The 27,956-nt window shown below is 44.9% G+C and overlaps 1 protein-coding gene and 1 non-coding gene across 4 annotated transcripts in view; one reads left to right on the top strand and one right to left on the bottom strand.

The window, feature by feature from the left end:
* The window catches only part of mtus1b (microtubule associated tumor suppressor 1b), a 96,238-nt gene that overhangs the window by 54,197 nt on the left and 14,085 nt on the right, over positions 1 to 27,956 (bottom strand). Inside the window, exons 1-4 of one of the 3 annotated variants that reach the window (XM_045722931.2) lie at positions 23,971 to 24,402; positions 21,102 to 21,197; positions 6,014 to 7,951; positions 4,442 to 4,676 (exon numbers count right to left, since the gene is read on the bottom strand). In XM_045722931.2, the coding sequence (XP_045578887.2) occupies positions 4,442 to 4,676; positions 6,014 to 7,591 (1,813 nt within the window). In that variant the 5' untranslated portion in view covers positions 7,592 to 7,951; positions 21,102 to 21,197; positions 23,971 to 24,402. Of the gene's footprint in view, positions 1 to 4,441; positions 4,677 to 6,013; positions 7,952 to 21,101; positions 21,198 to 23,970; positions 24,403 to 27,956 lie in introns of those variants that run through there. The other 2 variants (XM_045722929.2, XM_045722932.2) reach the window with 2 other exon arrangements.
* trnav-uac (transfer RNA valine (anticodon UAC)) lies at positions 25,797 to 25,872 on the top strand. The gene has a single exon. It is a non-coding gene; the product is annotated as a tRNA-Val (tRNA).

The following is a 27,956-nucleotide window of genomic DNA, read 5'->3' as shown; positions in this document are numbered from 1 at the left end:
AGGTGGTATAGCCTACATTATCATTCCATTGTTTCGTTTACATTCATTATCATCCTCTGTAAACGCCGTCACGTCCGTAATTGTTTTACATGTAGGCTAAGTAAACTGTTATGGAGCGGAGTGCAGGCCAAGCCGTAACAGTTAGAACCGGATGGTTAGTGGAGGCTATAGGTGAGGGTATAGCCTACTATTGTACATTATTCTCCCTGTTATAACTCTATGGACACTAATCATGCAACATTACCATGGGTTGACAAACTGAAGGTGGCAATTTTCAGGATGAATCAAACCACAGTATTTTTGATTAAAGGCTCTCCAAACCTGTTTTATGACTCATAAACACTTTCTTAACCCTAAATAAATCAACAAAAATCGGACTATTTTTAAATCTGCCAATTGGTGCTAAAACAAGGTGGCAGGTAGCCAAGCGATTAAGAGCGTTGGGCCGTTAACCGAAAGGTCGCTGGTTCAAATCCCCGTCCCGACTACGTGAAAAATCTGTAGATATGCACTTGAGCAAGGCACTTAACCCTAATTGCTCCTGTAAGTCACTCTGGATAAAAGCGTCTGCTAAATGTCTAAAATGTAAAACAGAGATGAAAATGCATTCATTTAGATGGCTTTCTTTCATTGATCCCTAACATTCTGAACCTGTTCTCTCCATATAGTCTAGTGAGTCGGTCAACAGAATTCTAAATCAAAGATACACCGTATTTAAAGGGATGGCTTAAGATAAATGTACTGAAACCCCCATTGAATGAAAATGCCACGAGAAAATCTGTTGGCCAGCAAGTGGGAGGGTTTTCAGCGGTTGAAGAAAATGTATTCAGCCACACCTGCAGAGCGCGTTACGGGTCTGAATACCAAACACTGAGAAGTGCGTAGGAAAGGTGTACATTTTCTACGTCTGAAGACTTGATGGAAGACAACATCTTCATGTCTCGCGTAACTAAGACTACGTCCCAAGACACCCTATTCCCTATGCAGTGGACTACTTTTTTACCAGGGCTCATATGGCTTTTGTCAAAAGAAGTGCACTATATAGGGAATAGGGTGGCATTTGGGACTTACTCCCAATGACCCACGTCACGCTAACAGTAGTCTCAATTTTCTCACACAAGAAAAGCCTTTTGTGTGTATGGGGACCGAGAGAACCAAACATTAGATCCAACCCCTCTGGCAGAAGGAAGAGAGGACCCGAAAGAAGGAAGAAGGAGAGAAAGACCCAAAAAGAGAGAGAGCGCGAGAGAGAGAGAGAGAGAGGGTTGCATATGCTTTTCAACTTCCTCTGAGGACACACAGAGGGAAGTTAGAGTAAAATTAGAGCGCAGACACGCATGGTCACACGCACAGCACACAGTCCGTCAGTCTCCCATTTTAAATGGCTTTTAAAAGATGCAGTAGGTTACATGTGGTGAGGGAACATGATGAGAGAGAGTGAGATGAAAATAGAGAGAGAGCGAGTTATCTTATGTAACTCTGAGCAGAACTGAGACAGATCCAAGCAGAAACACACAGTCTGGAGATCGACACACACACACACACAGACACACACACACACACACACACACACACACACACACACACACACACACTCTTGCGCAGCTAACCTTGTGGGGTCATACAATTCAGTCCCATTCAAAATCCTATTTTCCTTAACCCTAACCCGTACCTTAACCCTAAACCTAACACTAGCGTCTAACCCTAAAAATAACCATAGCTCCTAACCCTAAACTTAATTCTAACTGGAGGTCGACCGATTATGCTTTTTCAACGCCGATACCGATTATTGGAGGGCCCCAAAAAATAAGCCGATACCGATAAAACAAATTGTCCGGTTTATATATATTTGTAATAATGACAATTACTCATTCAACAATACTAAATTAACACTTTTATTTTAACTTAATATAATACATAAATAAGTCTCAAATAAATAATGAAACATGTTCAATTTGGTTTAAATAATGCAAAAACAGTGTTGGAGAAGAAAGTAAGTGTAATATGTGCCATGTAAAAAAACGTTTCAGTTCCTTGCTCAGAACATGAGAACATATGAAAGCTGGTGATTCCTTTTACATTTTAGTCAATTAGCAGACACTCTTATCTAGAGGGACTTACAGTAAAGTGCATACATTTTTATTACATTTTAAATACTGGCCCCCCGTGGGAATCGAACCCACAACCCTGGCGTTGCAAGTGCCATGCTCTACCAACTGAGCTACAGTGGGACTTTTAACATTAGTCTTCAATATTCCCAGTTAAGAAGTTTTAGGTTGTAGTTATTATAGGACTATTTCTCTCTATACCATTTGTATTTCATATACCTTTGACTATTGGATTGTAATGGAAATTAGGTTTGACTAAATGATTTCACCCTGAAAATGTATAACCGAGTGATTATAATGTTAATGTACTAATGTGTGTGAGTAGACTGTTTAAGACTAAGACACTGTTACTATTTCAAAATGAGCAGGGCATAGTTGATAAGACAACCTTGTGAAAGGAACAGGAAAATGGGCCTCCCTAAGTTAGGGAGGGGAACAACTGCCCGAAAACGGCTAGGCTGGCAAAAGATAAGGAGACAGGTGGTCTGTGTACTGTGAAAAAAATACAGCCGCCTAAAGCGGTGTGGAGTTCTCTACTGATGCAAGTTAATTTGTATGACGAAATGTGTGATATAAAAGGCTGTGTGCATTGTATGGATTTTAGAGCTCTCGTAAATAAACGTTCTGATCATTGTTGGCTGGGTCTCAGTCTGCTTCATTCAACCAGAATCTTATACCCTCTGGGGGGCAGACTGAGTAGTTTAATTGAAGTTCGGTTTAAGAACATTGATAACTTAATTCCCGTAACAATTGGATGTTCTTATAGGCACTATAGTATTGCCAGCCTAATCTCGGGAGTTGATAGGCTTGAAGTCATAAACAGAGCTGTGCTTCAAGCATTGCGAAGAGCTGCTGGCAAATGCAGGAAAGTGCTGTTTGAATGAACGCTTATGAGCCTGCTTCTGCCTACCACCGCTCAGTCAGACTGCTCTATCAAATCATAGACTTAATTATAATATAATAAACACACAGAAATACGAGCCTTTGGTCATTAATATGGTCAAATCCGGAAACTATCATTTCGAAAAAACTAAACGTTTATTCTTTCAGGGAAATACGGAACCGTTCCGTATTTTATCGACCGGGTGGCATCCATAAGTCTAAATATTGGTGTTACATTGCACAACCTTTAATGTTATGTCATAATTATGTACAATTCTGGCAAATTAATTACAGTCTTTGTTAGGAAGAAATGGTCTTCACACAGTTCGCAACGAGCCAGGCGGCCCAAACTGCTGCATATACCCTGACTCTGCTTGCACAGAACGCAAGAGAAGTGACAATTTCCCTTGTTAATATTGCCTGCTAACATGAATTTCTTTTAACTAAATATGCAGGTTTGAAAAAATATACTTGTGTATTGATTTTAAGAAAGGCATTGATGTTTATGGTTAGGTACATTGGTGCAACGACAGTGCTTTTTCCGCAAACGCGCTTGTTAAATCATCACCCATTTGGCGAGGTAGGCTATGACTCTATGATAAATTATCAGGCACCACATTGATTATTTGCAACGCAGGACAAGCTAGTTAAACTAGTAATATCAACCATGTGTAGTTAACTAGTGATTATGTTAAGATTGCTTGTTTTTTATAAGATAAGTTTAATGCTAGCTAGCAACTTACCTTGGCTCCTTCCTGCACTCGCGTAACAGGTGATCAGCCTGCCACGCAGTCTCCTCATGGAGTGCAATGTAATCGGCCATAATCGGCATCCCAAAATGCCGATTACCGATTGTTATTAAACATTTGAAATCGGCCATGCCGATTATTCTGTCAACCTCTAATTCTAACCCTAACACTAATTTTAACCTTAACCCTAAACCCCATAGAAATAGCATTTGACCTTGTGGGGACCAACAAAATGTCTGCAGTTAGTCAAATTTTTGTTTGTTTACTATTCTTGTGGGGACTTCTGGTTAAACACGTCCACACACACAATCTCTCTGTTGCTCCATGTATTTGTTTCTGTCTGATTGTCTTGTTCTGATCTGTATTGAGTGTGTGTGTGTGTGTGTGTGGTGTGTGTGTGTGTGTGTGTGTCTTGTTCTCCCAAACCAGTGTGTGTTTAAGTGCCCTCATCTCTGCAGCAGCAGCAGGCAATGAGCAGGCTGACACTGCAGAGCTGAGAATGCCTTTCACATTCCACTACACCTCACTCACAAACCTCACTCACACGCGCTCACACACAGTTTCAAGTCTCTACACACACAGCAATGTCTGTTTTCTACACTTTGTCATTTATTCACTTTATCAAGTTGCTGACACACAGAAAGACGTGTGTGTGTGTGTGTGTGTGTGTGTGTGTGTGTGTGTGTGTGTGTGTGTAGTCACCAGCTGGCTGACTTGGTCGTTCTCTCGGTGGAGACACACTCCCAGTGGTCTGGCCGTCCTTCCCCGTCGTAGGAGGAGCGGGAGGGGGCAGCCTGGAGCCAAAACTCCCTCCTACTGGAGCTGGAGAGGTGGGAGACAGGGAGGGTCCCCCGGTGTTGCTCGCTCCCACGGCCCCCCTGACCTTGACCTGGGGCAGCTGTCTGACCGATGAGGGCCCCAGCTTGGAGGAGACCTTCTGCAGAAAGAGCTGTCGTTTAGTTACCGCGTCCCAGCCCATGGGGCCCAGCTCGGAGCTGCGCACCGAGACCATGGTGTTGGCCATTCCAGAGTCGTAGGCAGAAATGTGGAAGTAGACGCACACAGGCAGGAGGAGTGAGAAGGAGGGGGAGGAGAGAGAGAGACAGAGAGAGAGAGAGAGAGAGAGAGAGAGAGAGAGGAAATAGGAGTAGGCTGGAACTCTGAGGTAAAAAAGTTGCTATTGTACTACATTCCCTCTGGGATTCACTGCTGGGACCAGTTTCTCTCTCCCTCTTTATTCCCTCCCTCTTTATTTCCTCCCCCTCTTTCCTCCCTCTTTCGTCTTCTGTAAACACAGGGCACATATGGAGTGAGTTTGCAGGCGAGTTTTCAAAGAAAAGACTTGACTACTATAAATGTTCAGACTATTCTTATGCTGTTCCGAACAGTTTGACAAATGGCTTTTGCCTTCATATGAGAAGTGTCTGAGAAACAAATCTGTTCTGAGGACAGTTTCAAACTGAGAACAGAATGTGGCGGAACATTCAACAACCGACGTGTCACACACACACACACACCCCTGCAGATGTCAAGACATTCCACAAAAAATGATTTGACTCGCTGCATTTCATGTTGTCATTCAACAGAACCCCAAAACTGCTCTGTGTTCAATGTTCAGCAGTATACTGCAGTGAACAATACAGTTGACATGTAAACCCAAAGCCCTCCTTTAGCCATGGATTACTTAAGCCTGAATAACAACATAGTTAAATCATGTGATGACATGCTCGCAGCCAGACTTGCCTGAGGAACTACTCAATCACGCCACTAACAAACACAGGAAGAGTTGAAACCTGTCAATGGTTTTAAAGGCAAAATACCAACAACAAACCACTGCCACTCCCTCACCTAAAACCACTGCTCCCACCGTTTAGAGATGAAACCAGCCTTGGGCTTGGTCTATACACGCGTCATATCATCCTGATAAAGTACAGTATGTTCCTGGTGACTGGAAATCTCAGTCAGTTCACTAACAGGCCCTGTTGTGGATACTAAAAATATATCCTTCCTAACTTCTTGGAGGAAGTCACTGATCTGGCCAAGTTGAATTGGGTGAGGGCAGTCTGGTGTGTGGTCTTATATCATGTGACATGCAGATCAGTGATTACATCAAGGAAGAGAGGGAGGAACGAAGGAAAGATTTTCAAACTATTCAAACAGGGCCGTAATAGAACCCCCCCCCACACACACACACACACACACACACACACACACACACACACACACACACACACACACACACACACACACACACACACACACAGGGCTACTTACTGTGCCGTTGCTTCTCCTTTGTCCTACAGGTGTCTCACCCCCTGCTCCCTCTGTAGTGTCCCCTGTAGTACACCTTCCTGTAGTACCCTCCTCTTCTCCATTTGGAGTGGTCCTCTGGTGCCCATCCACAGCCAACTCTGAACCCAGAGAGCTGCTGGAGGTGGAGCGAATGCCATTGCCTAAAGTGCCCTTCCTCCTCTTCTCAGATTGGTTAGAGACTCTGGGCTCTGCGTTTTGATTGGGTCTGGGTCTGGGGCTCGGCTTCAGCGAAGCTACTTTGGTTTGACCCAAAGACGACTTTTGCCTTTTGACTCCGTCTGGGGCTTTCTTTTCATTGGCCGGAACAGTTTTTCCCTGTGTCTGATTGGCTGTTCTGGTTGTAGAGGCAGGCCTGGACATGACCTTAGACTTGACATTCTTCAGGTCAGGTTTGGGGAACCTCTTGACGTCGGTCCTACCAGGTTTGGATGTCGTGGTGACCGCCGTCTTGGCGATGGCGGCGTTCGGTTTGACCCGAGTTGCACACGGGTGTTCCTTGGTCTTGCGGAAGGCGGGGCTCGCACCTTTGGACCCTTTGTTTGGAGACTGGGGAATGGTAACGGGGGACACTGCTAAATCCACACCCTTGGAGACTTGTACTGAGGTGGAGGTCTGGGAGATTACAGTGAAGCCTTCAGAATCTGGAGACACTATAGTCTCACTGAGAAGAACCTCTAGTGCCACACCAGGCTCGGTGTCCGCTGCCTCCACCATGGGGAGAACATCCAGAGTGCAGGCCTCCTCGGGCAGATCCACCCCCACCTGAAGCGCCTCTCTATCGGGCAGATCTGGTGAGCTGTTAGCCCCGGTCTGGAGGTTCTGGAGTTCCATGGTGACGGTCCCAGCATGAGGACTCTTCCTCCCCTCGAGGCCCTTACAGAGGTCAGGCAATGGGGCGGAGTGTGGAGCCTGGATGGGAGCCGTGGTGGAGGGGGAGGCCGTGTCCGAGTCCTCCAGGATGGACACCCCGCTGCTGGGGAGCCGCTCCGAGTCGCTCAGGCTGATTCTCCTCATCACCATGTCCGAGCTCACCGACAGGAACGACCCTTCCTCATCATCTTCAACATCATCATCGTCACCGGGGATCTCCGTGGCCGCCGAGTCCGGAGAAGAGTCCCTTCTCCCACCGCTGTTGCTCGCCACACTGCTAACGTTGTCATGGAGATCGCCTTGGCTACCATTGCTATGCTCCCGTATCCCAGCAATGCTCATGGCGAGGGTCAGGTTGTCGTTCCAGGAGTCCTCATCAGCGTCCACGTAGACGGACACCGAGTTGTCGTTGGATTCCGAGAACTCAGTCTGAGGCAGTTCCCCAGCGGGTGAGATAGCGCCCATTTTGATTTGGGACGACATCACGCATTCCATGTCGACATCCAGGCTGCTCAGACTCTGCAGGGAGTCTGGGGAGGAAGAGGAGGAGGAAGAGGAGACAGGGAAAGCATTGCCATTTCGGTCACCGGTGCGGAGGAGAGGGAGCTTCATTGCGGAGCCGTTCATGCCCCCGATGGGGACGCGTTCCCCGGGCTGAGACACACTCATCTCTGGTCTCCGGGAGTGCGTGGGGAAAGCTAATGTCGCTAACTGCTAAAGACCTCAAAACAAGGTCAAACCACAGAGAACTCCATGCTTACAACTGTTTATATATGTGGGGAGACGTCTACTGAGCAAGGTGTTTCATTGATTAAAGCTGACTCAGATCAACGCAATACCAGTGATAAGTAGTCAGCAGTCCCTATAGGCCTAGGAGTCACAGAGTCACTGAGAGGTAGATATTGAAGTGCACTTTTGGACAAGTGAGGAAGTGAGGAGTGGTCCCATTCTAAGGCCCCTTCAGCTGACCCTTTAGTTCAGTCACTGGAGTGGAGTCCATACTCTTCAGAGCTCCTCCTCTGAAAACCTCTGGAAAACACAACGACAAGGAAACACAGGCATCAATATGACATCACAGTTATTATCTCCAATGTTGAAAATACTTTATTTGACAGTGTCTACAATATTAACATAACAGTATCATAAAACAGAGACAGAAAGACAGAAGCAGACAGAAAGAGAGAGACAGCGAGACCTCTGCTGCCCTCTGTTGGTCAAACACAGGAAGTGATTAAACAGGATATTACGCCACCCAAAAAAATGCACCACAACACAAAACATTTCAACAAGAGCACACAGTGTACCAACATAACCTAATTGGTTATGATGTGGAAACTCATGTAATGCTTGAATCCCAAATTCAAAAACCTTTTCTCTTGGAAGGATTGATACCCTGCCATTCATACAGTAGGTGGCATTACAATACGCAGAAAGCCGTCCTAGTTTCCACTAAAAGTCATTAATATGGCGTTAAGAATCTGTTGCCATTTAAACCAATGAGGTCAACCGTCTTAGGATGAAATATTGTCTGTAATTAATGAAACTGGCTTTGATACTCATAACCAAGGGGAAAATAAAGACGCAAGTTGGTCTCTGTAGTATTGAAAAGCTACAAACAATATCTCCGTTTAAGTTTAAGCAATGTTAGAAAGGCCATAGACCTACAGTAGAGTGCATCCCAATGGCACCCTATTCCCCTTTTAGTGAACTACTTTTGAGCAGGCCCCATAGGGCTCTGGTCAAAGGTAGTGGTGTAGGGAATCCTCCATTACCCTCAACAGTACACATTTCTGCTGTAGCCCAGGACAACCACATCTAATTCAACTTGTCAACTAATCATCAAGCCCTCAATGAGTTGAACCAGGTGAGTTTGTCTGGGGGACTACAACAAACATGTGTGCTGTTTAGGGTACTGGAGGACTGGAGCTGGGGAAAACTGCTATAGTGCCATTTGGGATGTGCCAGAGGCCCACAACTCTACAGTACGAGGGTGAATGCAGAGACTAAACTGAATTAAGTGGAGAAACAGAAAAGATCAGGGTGGCATTCATTAGGCACCAAACATCAGAAAACGGACTGAAACATGGCAGGACGGCCTGAACTTGTCCAATAAGAAACACTTGTTTTTTTGTTGAATGAACACACCCCAGATCTTGTGCACATGATAACGTTGAAGGGGAAAGTGTTCGCTTGCTGAGATACTGAAACACCAGATGGAGTCACTTTGCTTTTTCCACGTAAACAACAGATATGCAGCGGGTTCCTGACAGGGAAAGATCCGGAGAGAGAGAGAGAGAGAGAGAGAGAGAGAGAGAGAGGAACCTCCATTTACCTAGCAGTCCTCTGGGAACACGATGCGAGAGCTTGGTCTAAACGAGGAACAAACTGCAGCTCCATATCCAAAAACTAAGACAGATAGCTTGTGGTATACAGGCTAAAAGACTCCCACCTGCCTGTCAGTGTGTGTGTGTGTGTGTGTGTTAATCTGGGTCAGAGTGAGAAAGAGAGGGGCTATAAAAAGGATCAGTTTTATTTTCATATCCAGGACAGTGCTTCACCAATGAATGGCCCAGTGACAATAGGAAGCCTATAGAGACTGAGCTCACTACTACACCTAGACAACAGTGAGAGTAACCGATAGTACTGCCTTACCTAGCGTGTTCTCGATAAAACTCTACCCCTATTCACTCCAACAACAACCTACTGCACACTCAAAAAATCATCAACCAACCCAATACTTGTCAGGTTGCCTTGGTATGTGATAATTAGTTCTTAAAAGCAGAAATATGTAACTTCTTGGGCGACTTGACCAAATTCACATAGAAATGTAATTGATAGATCGGTCATTCGCATCGAAGTCTAAGCGGTAGATCTGTTCTATGTGTGCTATTTCTATGCTTCCCGGATTTAAGTTTAGTCTTACTTTTGTACACCAGCTTCAAAACAGCTGAAAATACAATATTTTTGGTTATAGAAAATATATTTCACAGCGGTTTAGATGGTACAATGACTACACATTACACTTGATTTTTTTGTCACATAAATTGAAATTAGGCAAATTTTGGAATTTTAGCAACCAGGAAATGGCAGAGCTATTTCTGCATAGTGCATCTTTAACTGAATATAGGTTGAATAAATAAGATTCAGGAAACCATTCAAATGCACAGTGATGGCATTAACCACTTCATTCAGCAGGCTAATAGGTTATTCTAAATGCCATCTCTTTGATGTCATGCCATCACGGTTAATCTGATGTGTGGGACGCAGGTAGCAGTAAGTGAAGACTGCATTCACTACATTGTTATCCAGTCAGTGACCATGTCTAACCATGTATCCTCTTCCCTGCTGTTCTGAGTTGTGTTACTGGTGTTGTGGTGACTCTTCCCTCTGCTGTTCTGAGTTGTGTTACTGGTGTTGTGGTGACTCTTCCCTCTGCTGTTCTGAGTTGTGTTACTGGTGTTGTGGTGACTCTTCCCTCTGCTGTTCTGAGTTGTGTTACTGGTGTTGTGGTGACTCTTCCCCCTGCTGTTCTGAGTTGTTACTGGTGTTGTGGTGACTCTTCCCTCTGCTGTTCTGAGTTGTGTTACTGGTGTTGGGGTGACTCTTCCCTCTGCTGTTCTGAGTTGTGTTACTGGAGTTGTGGTGACTCTTCCCTCTGCTGTTCTGAGTTGTGTTACTGGTGTTGTGGTGACTCTTCCCTCTGCTGTTCTGAGTTGTGTTACTGGTGTTGTGGTGACTCTTCCCTCTGCTGTTCTGAGTTGTGTTACTGGTGTTGTGGTGACTCTTCCCTCTGCTGTTCTGAGTTGTTACTGGTGTTGTGGTGACTCTTCCCTCTGCTGTTCTGAGTTGTGTTACTGGTGTTGTGGTGACTCTTCCCTCTGCTGTTCTGAGTTGTTACTGGTGTTGTGGTGACTCTTCCCTCTGCTGTTCTGAGTTGTGTTACTGGTGTTGTGGTGACTCTTCCCTCTGCTGTTCTGAGTTGTTACTGGTGTTGTGGTGACTCTTCCCTCTGCTGTTCTGAGTTGTGTTACTGGTGTTGTGGTGACTCTTCCCTCTGCTGTTCTGAGTTGTGTTACTGGTGTTGTGGTGACTCTTCCCTCTGCTGTTCTGAGTTGTGTTACTGGTGTTGTGGTGACTCTTCCCTCTGCTGTTCTGAGTTGTTACTGGTGTTGTGGTGACTCTTCCCTCTGCTGTTCTGAGTTGTGTTACTGGTGTTGTGGTGACTCTTCCCTCTGCTGTTCTGAGTTGTGTTACTGGTGTTGGGGTGACTCTTCCCTGCTGTTCTGAGTTGTGTTACTGGTGTTGTGGTGACTCTTCCCTCTGCTGTTCTGAGTTGTGTTACTGGTGTTGTGGTGACTCTTCCCTCTGCTGTTCTGAGTTGTGTTACTGGTGTTGTGGTGACTCTTCCCTCTGCTGTTCTGAGTTGTGTTACTGGTGTTGTGGTGACTCTTCCCTCTGCTGTTCTGAGTTGTGTTACTGGTGTTGTGGTGACTCTTCCCTCTGCTGTTCTGAGTTGTTACTGGTGTTGTGGTGACTCTTCCCTCTGCTGTTCTGAGTTGTGTTACTGGTGTTGTGGTGACTCTTCCCTCTGCTGTTCTGAGTTGTGTTACTGGTGTTGGGGTGACTCTTCCCTGCTGTTCTGAGTTGTGTTACTGGTGTTGTGGTGACTCTTCCCTCTGCTGTTCTGAGTTGTGTTACTGGTGTTGTGGTGACTCTTCCCTCTGCTGTTCTGAGTTGTGTTACAGGTGTTGTGGTGACTCTTCCCTCTGCTGTTCTGAGTTGTGTTACTGGTGTTGTGGTGACTCTTCCCTCTGCTGTTCTGAGTTGTGTTACTGGTGTTGTGGTGACTCTTCCCTCTGCTGTTCTGAGTTGTTACTGGTGTTGTGGTGACTCTTCCCTCTGCTGTTCTGAGTTGTGTTACTGGTGTTGTGGTGACTCTTCCCTCTGCTGTTCTGAGTTGTGTTACTGGTGTTGTGGTGACTCTTCCCTCTGCTGTTCTGAGTTGTGTTACTGGTGTTGTGGTGACTCTTCCCTCTGCTGTTCTGAGTTGTGTTACTGGTGTTGTGGTGACTCTTCCCTCTGCTGTTCTGAGTTGTGTTACTGGTGTTGTGGTGACTCTTCCCTCTGCTGTTCTGAGTTGTGTTACTGGTGTTGTGGTGACTCTTCCCTCTGCTGCTCTGAGTTGTGTTACTGGTGTTGTGGTGACTCTTCCCTCTGCTGTTCTGAGTTGTGTTACTGGTGTTGTGGTGACTCTTCCCTCTGCTGTTCTGAGTTGTTACTGGTGTTGTGGTGACTCTTCCCTCTGCTGTTCTGAGTTGTTACTGGTGTTGTGGTGACTCTTCCCTCTGCTGTTCTGAGTTGTGTTACTGGTGTTGTGGTGACTCTTCCCTCTGCTGTTCTGAGTTGTTACTGGTGTTGTGGTGACTCTTCCCTCTGCTGTTCTGAGTTGTTACTGGTGTTGTGGTGACTCTTCCCTCTGCTGTTCTGAGTTGTTACTGGTGTTGTGGTGACTCTTCCCTCTGCTGTTCTGAGTTGTGTTACTGGTGTTGTGGTGACTCTTCCCTCTGCTGTTCTGAGTTGTTATTGGTGTTGTGGTGACTCTTCCCTCTGCTGTTCTGAGTTGTTACTGGTGTTGTGGTGACTCTTCCCTCTGCTGTTCTGAGTTGTGTTACTGGTGTTGTGGTGACTCATCCCTGCTGTTCTGAGTTGTGTTACTGGTGTTGTGGTGACTCTTCCCTCTGCTGTTCTGAGTTGTGTTACTGGTGTTGTGGTGACTCTTCCCTCTGCTGTTCTGAGTTGTGTTACTGGTGTTGTGGTGACTCTTCCCTCTGCTGTTCTGAGTTGTGTTACTGGTGTTGTGGTGACTCTTCCCTCTGCTGTTCTGAGTTGTGTTACTGGTGTTGTGGTGACTCTTCCCTCTGCTGTTCTGAGTTGTGTTACTGGTGTTGTGGTGACTCTTCCCTCTGCTGTTCTGAGTTGTGTTACTGGTGTTGTGGTGACTCTTCCCTCTGCTGTTCTGAGTTGTGTTACTGGTGTTGTGGTGACTCTTCCCTCTGCTGTTCTGAGTTGTGTTACTGGTGTTGTGGTGACTCTTCCCTCTGCTGTTCTGAGTTGTGTTACTGGTGTTGTGGTGACTCTTCCCTCTGCTGTTCTGAGTTGTTACTGGTGTTGTGGTGACTCTTCCCTCTGCTGTTCTGAGTTGTGTTACTGGTGTTGTGGTGACTCTTCCCTCTGCTGTTCTGAGTTGTTACTGGTGTTGTGGTGACTCTTCCCTCTGCTGTTCTGAGTTGTTACTGGTGTTGTGGTGACTCTTCCCTCTGCTGTTCTGAGTTGTTACTGGTGTTGTGGTGACTCTTCCCTCTGCTGTTCTGAGTTGTGTTACTGGTGTTGTGGTGACTCTTCCCTCTGCTGTTCTGAGTTGTTATTGGTGTTGTGGTGACTCTTCCCTCTGCTGTTCTGAGTTGTTACTGGTGTTGTGGTGACTCTTCCCTCTGCTGTTCTGAGTTGTGTTACTGGTGTTGTGGTGACTCATCCCTGCTGTTCTGAGTTGTGTTACTGGTGTTGTGGTGACTCTTCCCTCTGCTGTTCTGAGTTGTTACTGGTGTTGTGGTGACTCTTCCCTCTGCTGTTCTGAGTTGTTACTGGTGTTGTGGTGACTCTTCCCTCTGCTGTTCTGAGTTGTGTTACTGGTGTTGTGGTGACTCATCCCCGTGCCATGGAGTGTGACCCTGTCTCATTGCTAATGCGTGAGTTAGGGCTGGGCGGGCGACTGCAGACCTGAGTGTGTGTGTGTGTGTGTGTGTGTGTGTGTGGTGACTCTTCCCTCTGCTGTTCTGAGTTGTTACTGGTGTTGTGGTGACTCTTCCCTCTGCTGTTCTGAGTTGTTACTGGTGTTGTGGTGACTCTTCCCTCTGCTGTTCTGAGTTGTTACTGGTGTTGTGGTGACTCTTCCCTCTGCTGTTCTGAGTTGTTACTGGTGTTGTGGTGACTCTTCCCTCTGCTGTTCTGAGTTGTGTTACTGGTGTTGTGGTGACTCTTCCCTCTGCTGTTCTGAGTTGTTATTGGTGTTGTGGTGACTCTTCCCTCTGCTGTTCTGAGTTGTTACTGGTGTTGTGGTGACTCTTCCCTCTGCTGTTCTGAGTTGTTACTGGTGTTGTGGTGACTCTTCCCTCTGCTGTTCTGAGTTGTGTTACTGGTGTTGTGGTGACTCATCCCTGATGTTCTGAGTTGTGTTACTGGTGTTGTGGTGACTCTTCCCTCTGCTGTTCTGAGTTGTTACTGGTGTTGTGGTGACTCTTCCCTCTGCTGTTCTGAGTTGTTACTGGTGTTGTGGTGACTCTTCCCTCTGCTGTTCTGAGTTGTGTTACTGGTGTTGTGGTGACTCATCCCCGTGCCATGGAGTGTGACCCTGTCTCATTGCTAATGCGTGAGTTAGGGCTGGGCGGGCGACTGCAGACCTGAGTGTGTGTGTGTGTGTGTGTGTGTGTGTGTGTGTGTGTGTGTGTGTGTGTGTGTGTGTGTGTGTGTGTGTGTGTGTGTGTGTGTGTGTGTGTGTGTGTGTATATATATATATATATATATATATATATATATATATCACACTGGCCTTATCAAACATGCATTAGCCCTCTGCAGTTGTGGGAACGCTAGCTGACAGGTGAGCTGGTACACCTGAGACAGAGTCCATTATAGAGCCACTGCCCTTTGGTATTTACCTCAATACAGAACAGGTCACCTGAGAGGGAGGGAGGGAGGTACCACTGTAGCATTGTACAGCTCTGCCATGCTGTGGGGGGGGGGGGGGGGGGGTGTTAAAGGGTTGTTAGAGCTGAGCTTTAATGTCAAGAGAATTGTGTGTTTCCTATGACAAGAGTGTTTTGAAGGCTTCGTGGATGCTACATTAAGGTTTAGTTTATCGTCAAGGTGTACAACATTGTCAGCTAAGAGCGGATGTGCAATCGATCTAAATAAATAAACAATCATTAAATAAACAAATGAATCATGTGACATGGTGTGATACATGTCTGTGTGGAGGGAGGGAGCATCAGTCGGTCACAGCCAGGTAACAGACTCAGGAGCCTTGGTCAGGGACAGGGTCAGACAGGTCTGGACCCGGATCAATGATGACTGGTCTCTGTAGCCGGGTAGCTATGCTCACCGTACGGCGACAATTGTCCAAAGTAACCTTGTAGTACTCCCGAGCATCTGTACTCGTCCTCTGTCATCTCAGGTGTCTTCTCTTGGCTCTTGCTTCAGGCTTCTCCGCTCAACCTTGAACTCAAAAACATCCAGCTAGCCAGCTGCTAATTAGCTAGCTAGCTAGCCAGCTAGCCAGCTAGCCAGCCAAACCAACCAACCATCCAACTGACTTGTTTGACAGTTTTGAAATGCAGTGGTGGTTAAAGACAATTGTAAAAAATATACAAAAATGCAATAAAACTAAATATTTACGCATGTTTCCCGTTATAAAACAGACCTGTCGTAAAACTGTACGCGAGTGAACAAGCATTTAAACTCCGCCTGAATAATGCCCATCATTCACCTTGTACGGTGACAATAACGCCCTTTTTGCTGTATACTTTGGAAGTATTGGAATTAGGCCAAGACATTTGCTGTAGGCTATCTGACCATTTCTAAAACAGAAAAAAAAATGCTGATTATTTTTTACCTGTGAACAGATCGTTTGAAATCAATAAAATGTTTTGCATTTACTTTCTCCGAACCTAAATTCCCACAAATTCAGAAAAATTGGTTTTTGATTGATTTTTCTTAAACTACAGTAGGCCTACTTAGCATAGCTACCTACACACTTCGATGCAAAATATCAAGTGTCTGTTCACCTGCATGTTATAAACCGCGCTCCCTTTCAGATGCATGGAGCAAAAACGTTCAATTATAATATCTAATAGGCCCAATTAAATTAGAGATGCGCATGGTAATTTGCTGTACGGCTACTTATGGACTCATCATGGTCAGAAAAGGTGATGGAATTTATTCTGCAATGCTTATGACATGTATTGTGTTTGTAAATGAAATGCCTAGGCTACTCGATGAATTTTACATCACAGTAGGCTATTCAGACGTAGCCTACAAACATCAATGGAAAAGGTGAACTGTCTGTTCTAGCACTTCGGATTGGCTTGCATAGAGCATTGGCTTGCATGGTCCTGTGTGGCTCAGTTGGTAGAGCATGGTGTTTGCAACGCCAGGGTTGTGGGTTCGATTCCCATGGGGGACCAGTACGGGGGAAAAATGTATGAAATGTATGCATTCACTACTGTAAGTCGCTCTGGATAAGAGTGTCTGCTAAATGACGTAAATGTAATACTTAAAAATACCGGTAGTCTGCAGGAGGATAAGCACAATCTCACGTCAAGATCAGTTTTTATAAATGCCTACTTGGTGTACAATTGTTTTGGGGCATATTTTGTGCGCACACAACATTTATAAATGAGGCCCCTGGGGAGTATGAATTTGAGCAAGCATACTTACTTAACAGACTACCATCCCAACCACACTAAAAGTGCACTGTTAGAGTTGACACAGTAGTGTGAAAGACCCACCTAGTTCAAGTAGAGTGGACCGCTTAGAAAGAGACTACAGCCCTCTACAATGTACGATCCAATAGATCCTTACATATCACTGGATCAACTCCATTTAGTAACAGTGACACCCACACTCCAATCCTCCCATCTCTACACACTGGCCTATACATGATCATTACAATTAAGGAAACAGCGAGTGGAACGTTTGGTCAAAAGGCTCTTGAACGGAGTCCGAGTCCCAAACAGTCCCCTATATAGTGCACTACTTTTGACCAGAGTCCTATGGGTAACCCTATGAGCCCCGGTCAAAAGTAGTGCACTTAGGGAATAGTGTGCCATGTGGGACTCCGACTGACATTCTGGGCTTCAGTCAGAGCTGCGCATTCCCCACATCTAAGAGTTGGTGTCCGTTCACGTTACGCTCTTAGGTCTTTGTGGGGAGAGAGACACTGGCACGTTTTAGTGCACGCCTGTCGAGTACTATAAAGAGAGGGAGGGGATGGAGATGTGGAGGGGAAGTTGAGAGATTCAGAGGTTTAAAAAGGCACCACTGAACTATTAACCTAGAACTCATAACCTGACTAGGGATGAAAACTAGAAAGGTACGCAAGCCAACTTTAGATTGAGACAACATGACAGACTTAGCAGAGGTAGCATCAACATGACAGACTTAGCAGAGGTAGCATCAACATGACAGACTTAGCAGAGGTAGCATCAACATGACAGACTTAGCAGAGGTAGCATCAACATGACAGACTTAGCAGAGGTAGCATCAACATGACAGACTTAGCAGAGGTAGCATCAACATGACAGACTTAGCAGAGGTAGAATCAACATGACAGACTTAGCAGAGGTAGCATCAACATGACAGACTTAGCAGAGGTAGCATCAACATGACAGACTTAGCAGAGGTAGCATCAACATGACAGACTTAGCAGAGGTAGCATCAACATGACAGACTTAGCAGAGGTAGCATCAACATGACAGACTTAGCAGAGGTAGCATCAACATGACAGACTTAGCAGAGGTAGCATCAACATGACAGACTTAGCAGAGGTAGCATCAACATGACAGACTTAGCAGAGGTAGCATCAACATGACAGACTTAGCAGAGGTAGAATCAACATGACAGACTTAGCAGAGGTAGCATCAACATGACAGACTTAGCAGAGGTAGCATCAACATGACAGACTTAGCAGAGGTAGCATCAACATGACAGACTTAGCAGAGGTAGCATCAACATGACAGACTTAGCAGAGGTAGCATCAACATGACAGACTTAGCAGAGGTAGCATCAACATGACAGACTTAGCAGAGGTAGCATCAACATGACAGACTTAGCAGAGGTAGCATCAACATGACAGACTTAGCAGAGGTAGCATCAACATGACAGACTTAGCAGAGGTAGCATCAACATGACAAACTTAGCAGAGGTAGAATCAACAACAAGCTAAAAGGTAATCTTTACGTGTCAATAGGAGATTAGGTATCAAAAACAGACACTATCCGAGTTGCCGTGTACACACACACACACACACACAGCCTAGATGGACAGTGATGATTGGAACAACAAGGAACTAAGATGAGAGAGATGAGACTGTGGTCCTCACACGGTTTTCCTGCCTGGCTGCTGCAGTGTAATCATGTAAATTTGACACTTTATCCACAACTGGTATTACAGTGGAGCAAGAGTTCACTAACCAGGAAGTAACCTTTAACGTGATTAGTTTAATTTGACTATTGGTCAAATGACAATAACGGAGTACATTGAAAACCAACTCCAGCACACTTGACGATCTTGATGCTCCACACACAGATTTAATCAATGGCTATACCAATGACTGGTTAATTGACCTCCATCAATAATAGACTATAACACAGGCTAAAGTTACAGATCAATAATAGACTATGTCATGACGTTGCCCTCTTTGGGTACAGCAGGCACCATCCCCCCTCCCCTCCTCTCTTACACCCAGGCTGCTGTTATCTCAGGTTGTAAATTCCTGGAAGAGATTCTTCCTCATGGCCAGACAGTGTGTGTGTGTGTGTGTATATATATATATATATATATAGAGAGAGAGAGAGAGAGAGAGATAGAGAGAACAAAGGAACTTCTTCCACCTCACAGACCTTGAGAACTGAACAATATTCATGTTCTGGAGAATGTATAAACGGTCGGTGAAGTAGCCAGCTATGAACTGGTCAGTTTGGTACAATTTTGTGAAACTCATGAGAGTCAATACAGCCACATTACCGTAATCATGTTTATACAAGAGTCTCAGTTATGAGGCTTGCATCTAATTGTTGTATAAAATGAATGAGTAAAGATGAAACTATTTGTGAAATGATGTCATGTGATTTTAAACTGTTTAATGAAGGAAACTCCAATTCCCTTTGGAGTTTAACTAAATCATAGGCCCGCCCCCATGAGCACAGACATTGATCTGGTGTCGTGGGACAGCCCCTTTCTGCTCTTCCGAATATAACCCCCACCTTGGGAATTTATCTTTAGACCATGCTTCTCTCAATTACGAGAGGGCTAAGGTTTGAGCCCATTGCTGAATTCTTAACCATACCACATGGTTAAACTCTGAGACTATCGAACCGACAGAATAAGAACAAATCTTTGATATTAATTACTAGTCTGCAGCTAATAATTATGTACCCGTGAACGCGAGGACCAACAACCGCCGAAACATCTATTCTATAACAACATTGCTGAATGTTACTCTGAACTCACCATTCTAACCACAGCAGAGAGAGAGAGGGCGGACAAACTCTCCAACAGAAACAAACTTTCCCACAGAGATCACGACGACACACTGAGAGTAAATATATATATTGATTGCAATTATTCCCGAATGAGTGAGCGTTCAGGTGCAAAGGGTTAGCATTTCAATTGTTATAATTATCAACTTTGTAGTGTCTTTTATCTCAGTCGACCCCCACTTCCCTTTTGTCCACCAAGCTGCGATACCGGTTTATCCCACTAGGGAAACTCCACTATCATTTCCTTGTAACTATATCTACTGTCTGTTTGTGCATTTCTGTGATTATTTAGTTAGTAAATAAATGATTTAAGACAATTGATGCATGATGACTCATAGTGAAGACTGGGTTCGTGCAGATAACCAACAATTTACGACGTTTGGAATGAGACTAACGTGAGGTAAAGAATAATTCATTAATCAGGAGACTAATTGATCAGATATTAAAATATCTGAAAGTTATATTAGGAAAATTATAACTTTGTAATCTGAATATTTTCCTTGGTGCCCCGACTTCCTAATTAATTACATCTACCTGATTAGTTAATCACGTAATAATAATTACAGAGAATTGATTTGATAAACTAAATAACTCTTCAGTTTAATGATGCCAAAGACACGACAACTATAACAAGCCTCCTGAGTGGCGCAGTGGTCCCGAGTGCCACTAGAGTTTCTGAGTTCGAGTCCAGGCCCTGTCGCAGCCGGCCGCGACCGGGAGGCCCATGGGGCGGCGCACAATTGGCCCAGCGTCATCCGGATTAGGAAGGGTTTGGCCGGCAGGGATGTCCTTGTCTCATCGCACAGTAGCGACTCCTGTGGCGGGCCGGGCGCAGTGCACGCTGACACGGTCGCCAGGTGTATGGTGTTTCCTCCGACACATTGGTGCGGCTGGCTTCCGGGTTAAGTGGGCATTGTGTGAAGAATCAGTGCTGGTTGGGTTGTGTTTCGGAGGACTCATGGCACTCGACCTTCGCCTCTCCTGAGTCCGTACGGGAGTTGCAGCGATGAGACAAGACTGTAACTACTACCAATTGGATACCATGAAATTGGGGAGAAAAAAAGGGGTAAAAAATACACAAAAAATAGACTATAACACAGGCTAAAGTTACAGATCAATAATAGACTATAACACAGGCTAACGTTACAGATCAATAATAGACTATAACACAGGCTAACGTTACAGATCAATAATAGACTATAACACAGGCTAAAGTTACAGATCAATAATAGACTATAACACAGGCTAACGTTACAGATCAATAATAGACTATAACACAGGCTAACGTTACAGATCAATAATAGACTATAACACAGGCTAACGTTACAGATCAATAATAGACTATAACACAGGCTAACGTTACAGATCAATAATAGACTATAACACAGGCTAACGTTACAGATCAATAATAGACTATAACACAGGCTAACGTTACAGATCAATAATAGACTATAACACAGGCTAACGTTACAGATCAATAATAGACTATAACACAGGCTAACGTTACAGATCAATAATAGACTATAACACAGGCTAACGTTACAGATCAATAATAGACTATAACACAGGCTAAAGTTACAGATCAATAATAGACTATAACACAGGCTAAAGTTACAGATCAATAATAGACTATAACACAGGCTAAAGTTACAGATCAATAATAGACTATAACACAGGCTAAAGTTACAGATCAATAATAGACTATAACACAGGCTAACGTTACAGATCAATAATAGACTATAACACAGGCTAAAGTTACAGATCAATAATAGACTATAACACAGGCTAACGTTACAGATCAATAATAGACTATAACACAGGCTAAAGTTACACAGCATAGGTCCAAATCATATGATACAGCCTACCTCCCAAGGCTCCTGGACAATACGCAATCAGACCAAACAACATCACTTCCTGTTGGACCCGAGACTCAAACTTTGGCAGTTACTTCAGCATCTAAGCTTAATGAAAAACAAAATAAAGAGGTGAAAGTAAATCATCATAAACTAATACAGAAAAATATAAAAACTTCTATTATGAACCTTCCTCTCTCTCGTTATCCCTCTCCACAGCCTCAACAGAAAACCTGCCTCTCATTCCAGGAAGATTAGTCTAGGTTTCCTCTTTACCCGGTTGGTTGTCATGCACTTGTAAGGCTAAAGACACCTTGCTTTCACCGTCACTAATCTGACTGGAGATAAGTACCAGCCCTAAAGCTGGTTCCACAGCGTCCCCACTTGCACTAACCGTCAGTGAGTCAGGGCTTCGGGGTACAGCAGTTCCAGAAATGGAGGTTGGGAATGCTCTTTCCATGCTGGGGGCCGGACCATAAAGTGTTACAACTATCTCTATTCACCCACTCTCTCCCTCCCTCTTACTCTCACTCTCTTCCTCCCCCACCCTCTCTTCCTCACCTACACCTTGCCCCTCTCCTCTTCCTCCCTCTCCTCTTTTACGTGTGGTGGAAACAGCATCAGCCGGAGGAATGGTGCAGACTTACTGTAGGATCAGCAGCAGGTTGGGTCACCTCCCTGTGAGTGGCTATTCCCTGGGCTATAATCCCTGTCACACTGGTCAGTGCCAGCCACAGTGTATTACAGTACGTCCTGTCGGAAGCTACTAAGACTGCTAAGCTGCTTTGTATTGGGGTATTCATTCATATTTTAATTACAACGCATGGTCCTTTCTCCGATTTAAACCATTTAATGGATAAGCCATTCATATTTTTCAGCTTAGACTTTCCATAGGAGGCATCAACGTTCCTAGTACAGGCGCATGGGGACAATCAATACTTGTCAGCATTTATCTTTCCTGTAGGCTGATTTACATAAATGTTACCAGACTTCACAACAGTCTTAGAAATCGTTACATATGCTTGGTCACAACACCTGTACTTTCCCATAATTTAAACAAATCAGAAACGGAACACAATTACCCAAAAGTGTTGATTACTTGCCGAGAAGAGCACAGCACAGCAGATCTATCTGAAATGCACACCTTATCCTCACGGGAAAAAACCTTGGTCAGGCCTTTGCTTTCTGCTGTATGACACCACACCATGACTACTGATATCAGACCGTACCTTGAAGCCCTGCATTTCGACACCCCCCCCCTCTGCAGATCCACTGCCTGTCTGAACTAAAACTCACCCTGAGCTTGTTAATTACTGACATGTCGGTAATCATGTCAATTCATCGTTAATGCGTCTCACAGCTATAGATCTGCCAGCTCTAGGACTGTGGAAACAATAAAATGATTAGATACTCTGATTCTATCTATATGGCAACAACAGGCTCTGTCTAATCAGGAAGTCAGACGGCACCAAGGAATGTAGCAGTCAGATACTTCATAATCCTGTCTTTAGATTCCCAGGACAGCACCTCGGTCTAGCTGAGAACGCTGTCAGAACAAAAATGGTTGCCATAGGAATGAGCAGCGTGCTTAGTCACCCACAGACCAAGGACGAGACGTTTCAGGAGAATGGTGCCCTAACAGAATACAAACACCGCTGTATCTGTGGGGTCGGAAAGAAACAAATGCAACTACAGGCTGTGTGTGTGTGTGTGTGTGTGTGTGTGTGTGTGTGTGTGTGTGTGTGTGTGTGTGAGAAATCTAACACTGTTTTAAGAGGTAGACAGTATTTGGAGTGTGTGTGTGATTGCGACACTATCTGACTGTTAAGGGGTGTGTGTGCACGTCACACTGTTTTCCCCTGGCGATATCATTAACAAGTGTGTTGACCCGGTGTAAATGGCCTTGTGCTGTGTAACAGTGACGCGTGTCCCGGCCACACACACACACACACACACACACACACACACACACACACACCCAATCAATCTAGTCTCTTAATAATGTCAGAGAGAGGTGCTGGATAGCTGCCAAACCAGATACCTACAGAGCAGATCACTACAGTACAGAGCTCATAGCTAATATATGGACCGGACCGCAACTCTATACAATTCACCAAACATGCTGATGGAATCCATGCCCCTAGGCAGGCTGATTAAACACATCTGATGTTCAGTCATTCTGTTAAAAACATCTGATGTTCAGTCATTCTGTTAAAAACCTCTGATGTTCAGTCAGTCAGTCTGTTAAAAACATCTGATGTTCAGTCAGTCAGTCTGTTAAAAACATCTGATGTTCAGTCAGTCAGTCTGTTAAAAACATCTGATGTTCAGTCAGTCAGTCTGTTAAAAACATCTGATGTTCAGTCAGTCAGTCTGTTAAAAACATCTGAGTCAGTCTTATGTGACATGCTAATAAAGGACATTAATCTTATGTACAAGAGAGTCAATATTAAGTGATAGCTTACTACAGTATAGCTAACTACAACAATAGTACTGACGTCAGGTAGCCTAGCGGTTAAGAGCATTTAAGAGCATGCCAGTAGCCAAAAGGTCGCTGGTTTGAATCCCCAAGCCGACTGGGTGAAACATTGTCGATGTGCCCTTGAGCAAGATACTGGATAGGAGTGTCTGCTAAATGACTAAAATGTCAAATTTACTGGAACATGGGTAATTATGGAAATGTCAAATTAGTAATAACATACTGACCAACTTGTTTCAGTTTACTAATAACATACTATCCAAATACCCAGGCTGAAATATGCCCCAGAGTCAAGGCAAAGTTATCTTTACATGTTATCTACCTCCCCTTCACACACACACACACACACACACACACACACACTCCATCATACAAAGTACTGCTGCTCCAGCCATGACTTACCCAGACATCCAGCCCCTCTGTACACTGAGAGAAAACACAGCCAGAATGGTGCTGCTTCTCCTTTTACACACTCCTCCTTTTTTCTGGCACACACTTAGCGCTCTCCCTTTAGCGCTACCACACACACACGCGTGCTGCTGCACAGTTGATGTGGTGGGAGAGTTGTCCCCGCTGTGTCCGATACTATCAGTGTTCTCCTCAGACTGACGAGGTTCAGAGAGAGAGTTAGAACCACCCCTCCCCTTCAGTTCTGAAGCTCAGCTCGGCAGTACTGCAGTAAGTAACCCCAAAGCTTCTCAGAGAGAGAGGGACGGGGGACGGGACGACCGGGGGGAGTAGTGTCTGTGTGTAAGGCAGCGATGGAATGTGTTTTCCCCCCTTACCATGAGCACCTCATGCCAGCAGCAGCAGCTCTCCTCAACTCGCTCCATGACACACACACACACACGCACACACACACACGCCTCCTCCTAAAGCACACACACACAGCCAGGCATGTTCAAGGTCTAACTTAGAGTGGGAGGGGAGAGTTCAGTTCTGTTGACACTGTTGGAGAGGAATGAATGTGTGTGTGTGTGGGGGTGTGTGTGTGTGAGAGTGAGCAGGTAACCTGGTCAGAATGCTGCCCCCCCCCCCCCCCCCCCCCAAAGTGGGAGGAGACTTTTCCCACCAAGCCAAATCAGAATTCACTGTTGCTAAGCAGCCAAAGTCTCCCACCCTTATTTGCTGCAGCAGAAAAGTAGCGGCAGGTTCTGGAGGGACAGGAAAATACAGCAGACGATTACAATATGTGACATGCCGATACACAGGGCTACTGACCTGCTAGTCCCGTGTAAATAGATTACAACATGTGACATGCCGATACACAGGGCTACTGACCTGCTAGTCCCGTGTAAATAGATTACAACATGTGACATGCCGATACACAGGGCTACTGACCAGCTAGTCCCGTGTAAATAGATTACAACATGTGACATGCCGATACACAGGGCTACTGACCAGCTAGTCCCGTGTAAATAGATTACAATATGTGACATGCCGATACACAGGGCTACTGACCAGCTAGTCCCGTGTAAATAGATTACAATATGTGACATGCCGATACACAGGGCTACTGACCAGCTAGTCCCGTGTAAATAGATTACAATATGTGACATGCCGATACACAGGGCTACTGACCAGCTAGTCCCGTGTAAATAGATTACAATATGTGACATGCCGATACACAGGGCTACTGACCAGCTAGTCCCGTGTAAATAGATTACAATATGTGACATGCCGATACACAGGGCTACTGACCAGCTAGTCCCGTGTAAATAGATTACAATATGTGACATGCCGATACACAGGGCTACTGACCAGCTAGTCCCGTGTAAATAGATTACAATATGTGACATGCCGATACACAGGGCTACTGACCAGCTAGTCCCGTGTAAATAGATTACAATATGTGACATGCCGATACACAGGGCTACTGACCAGCTAGTCCCGTGTAAATAGATTACAACATGTGACATGCCGATACACAGGGCTACTGACCAGCTAGTCCCGTGTAAATAGATTACAACATGTGACATGCCGATACACAGGGCTACTGACCAGCTAGTCCCGTGTAAATAGATTACAACATGTGACATGCCGATACACAGGGCTACTGACCAGCTAGTCCCGTGTAAATAGATTACAATATGTGACATGCCGATACACAGGGCTACTGACCAGCTAGTCCCGTGTAAATAGATTACAATATGTGACATGCCGATACACAGGGCTACTGACCTGCTAGTCCCGTGTAAATAGATTACAACATGTGACATGCCGATACGGGTCCCGTGTGGCTCAGTTGGTAGAGCATGGTGTTTACAACGCCAGGGTTGTGGGTTCGATTCCCACGGGGGACCAGTACGGCGAAAACATTTATGAAATGTATGCATTCACTACTGTAAGTCGCTCTGGATAAGAGCGTCTGCTAAATGACTTAAATGTAAATGTACACATGGCTATTGACCAGCTAGTCCTGTGTAAATAGAGAGATTGCAAAGAGCCTTATCCATGCACGACTGCTAGTTTTATGCACACATGCATGTGCCCACACACATATACAGGTCACTCAGGATAACGCCTATACCGGTGACACACACACTTCTAACAGGGGAGCTACCTTAGATATCTGACCTCTGAACCCAAACCCAGCACACAGAGGTCATGAACTCCAGCATGTGGACAAATACAGTATAAATACAGGAGGATCTACACAGTAAGACTGTGACTTATGATCAACAACAGTAGCTAAATATTACAGCAACTGCATCGTCGGCCTACGCTAATGCTACTTAAATAGGAGGAACAGGGTCGGTCGGTCGGACGGACGCTGCATGTGACATGTCCACTGCCCTAACCAGCGTTGGCAGGCTCAGTGGAACCATCAGAACGCCATGGCGATATGAAGACTTTCTCTCCAAGAAGAAGACAGAGACAACTCTGTATTCAGGAAAACATCTCCATGACGACGGACTCACTTGATATCTCCAGAAATGAATTATTCCATGGTATCTTATGAGAACACACACACACACTGTTAATGTCCTTGCTGCATATCTGGATCACAGCAACATTTCAAATGAAGACAGTCTCTGGAAATTGGATGCCATTGAAATGGCAAATCGATTGCATAACACACACAGAGAACACAAAAGGAAGGAGACAATGTAAATAAGCAGAGCCCACGCGGATTTGTCCGAGCAAAGAGCAACACACACCCAACACTCATTCTTCCCACAGGGTGAAAATGTAGAGACTTTACACGAAAGGGAGATAGAAAGAGAGAACGAGAGAACGAGAGAGGGATAACTAGAGGAAAGAAAGAGAGATTTTGGGTTCTCCCGATAGGTCTCCTTCACCCTACTGTATCTAACTAAGTCTGGAATGAACAAACACTAGATGTTTGACAAGAATGAAGTTCGGACATCCAACATCCGCCACGCATACTGCAGCTTAGAACTGAAAATCATTCCAGAACTTTCCCACTTCAATAAGCACATAGGGGTGGGAAGGGAATCAGCCAGCATGTAGTTCAGGGGTAAGCAGGCAGCAGCTACAGACCAAGTGGTTTAAATTCATTCACACAAAGATCAATGGATGGAAACGTTTAAGGCTTGAAAACTGTCATATATATGTGGAGAATGGCATCATCAACCAATCATTCCATGACTTATCTGATTAAATAACGGGTCAATATATAAAAACATTGACTGAAGCAACTGCAAAAACACAAACCATAATCACTACTTTCAGATACATTTTCTTCCAGTCCAGGCATGTTATAGTTGTGTCGAAAATAATCAGATTTCTTTTTGATTAAATTAAAAAGGATGCTGAAGAATTCAAAGCCAAGCCAGCATTTCTTATGTTAAAGCTCAGGTCAGAGTTAAAGGCTATGGAATCACAAGATCAGAGGGGAAACACACACAAGGGGATTAGAGTAACTATACTGTTCAGGCGTATGAAGAAACGTTGAGGTAATGTTTGTTTGGTATGATATGAACGTTGAGGAAATGTTTCTCCGGGATGAGAGCCTGGCTTCCTGGTGGCATGCAAACCCTCATATAACCTTTCACTTAGCCATGGAAATGACAGGCAGGGAGAGCTAGGGTGTGTCTGTATGTTGGTGTCTCCTTGTAACCTAGTGAAAATGACATGAACTTCCTTGTCATCAATAACTTCACACAGCTCATAGAGAACTCTCCCCATCTTTGCATCTTTGATTGACAACATTTCTCTGTAACTTAAATAGTTCTAGCACAGAAAGTTCCAGAACAGAAACCATTTGCAACATTCCAGTGTTGACCAGACTCAAAATACAAGTTCTAATCAATCCTTGTCTGACTGAGAACACAGTTAAGAGTGATAAGTCTCTTTACACCGACAGTGTGTGTGTGTGTGTGTGTGTGTGTGTGTGTGTGTGTGTGTGTGTGCACTACATGGAG

The sequence above is a fragment of the Salmo salar genome, chromosome 08 (genome assembly GCF_965601325.2).
Source record: "Salmo salar chromosome 08, fSalSal1, whole genome shotgun sequence".
NCBI classification, from domain to species: Eukaryota; Metazoa; Chordata; class Actinopteri; order Salmoniformes; family Salmonidae; genus Salmo; species Salmo salar.
This window is presented reverse-complemented; position numbering and strand designations above follow the sequence as displayed.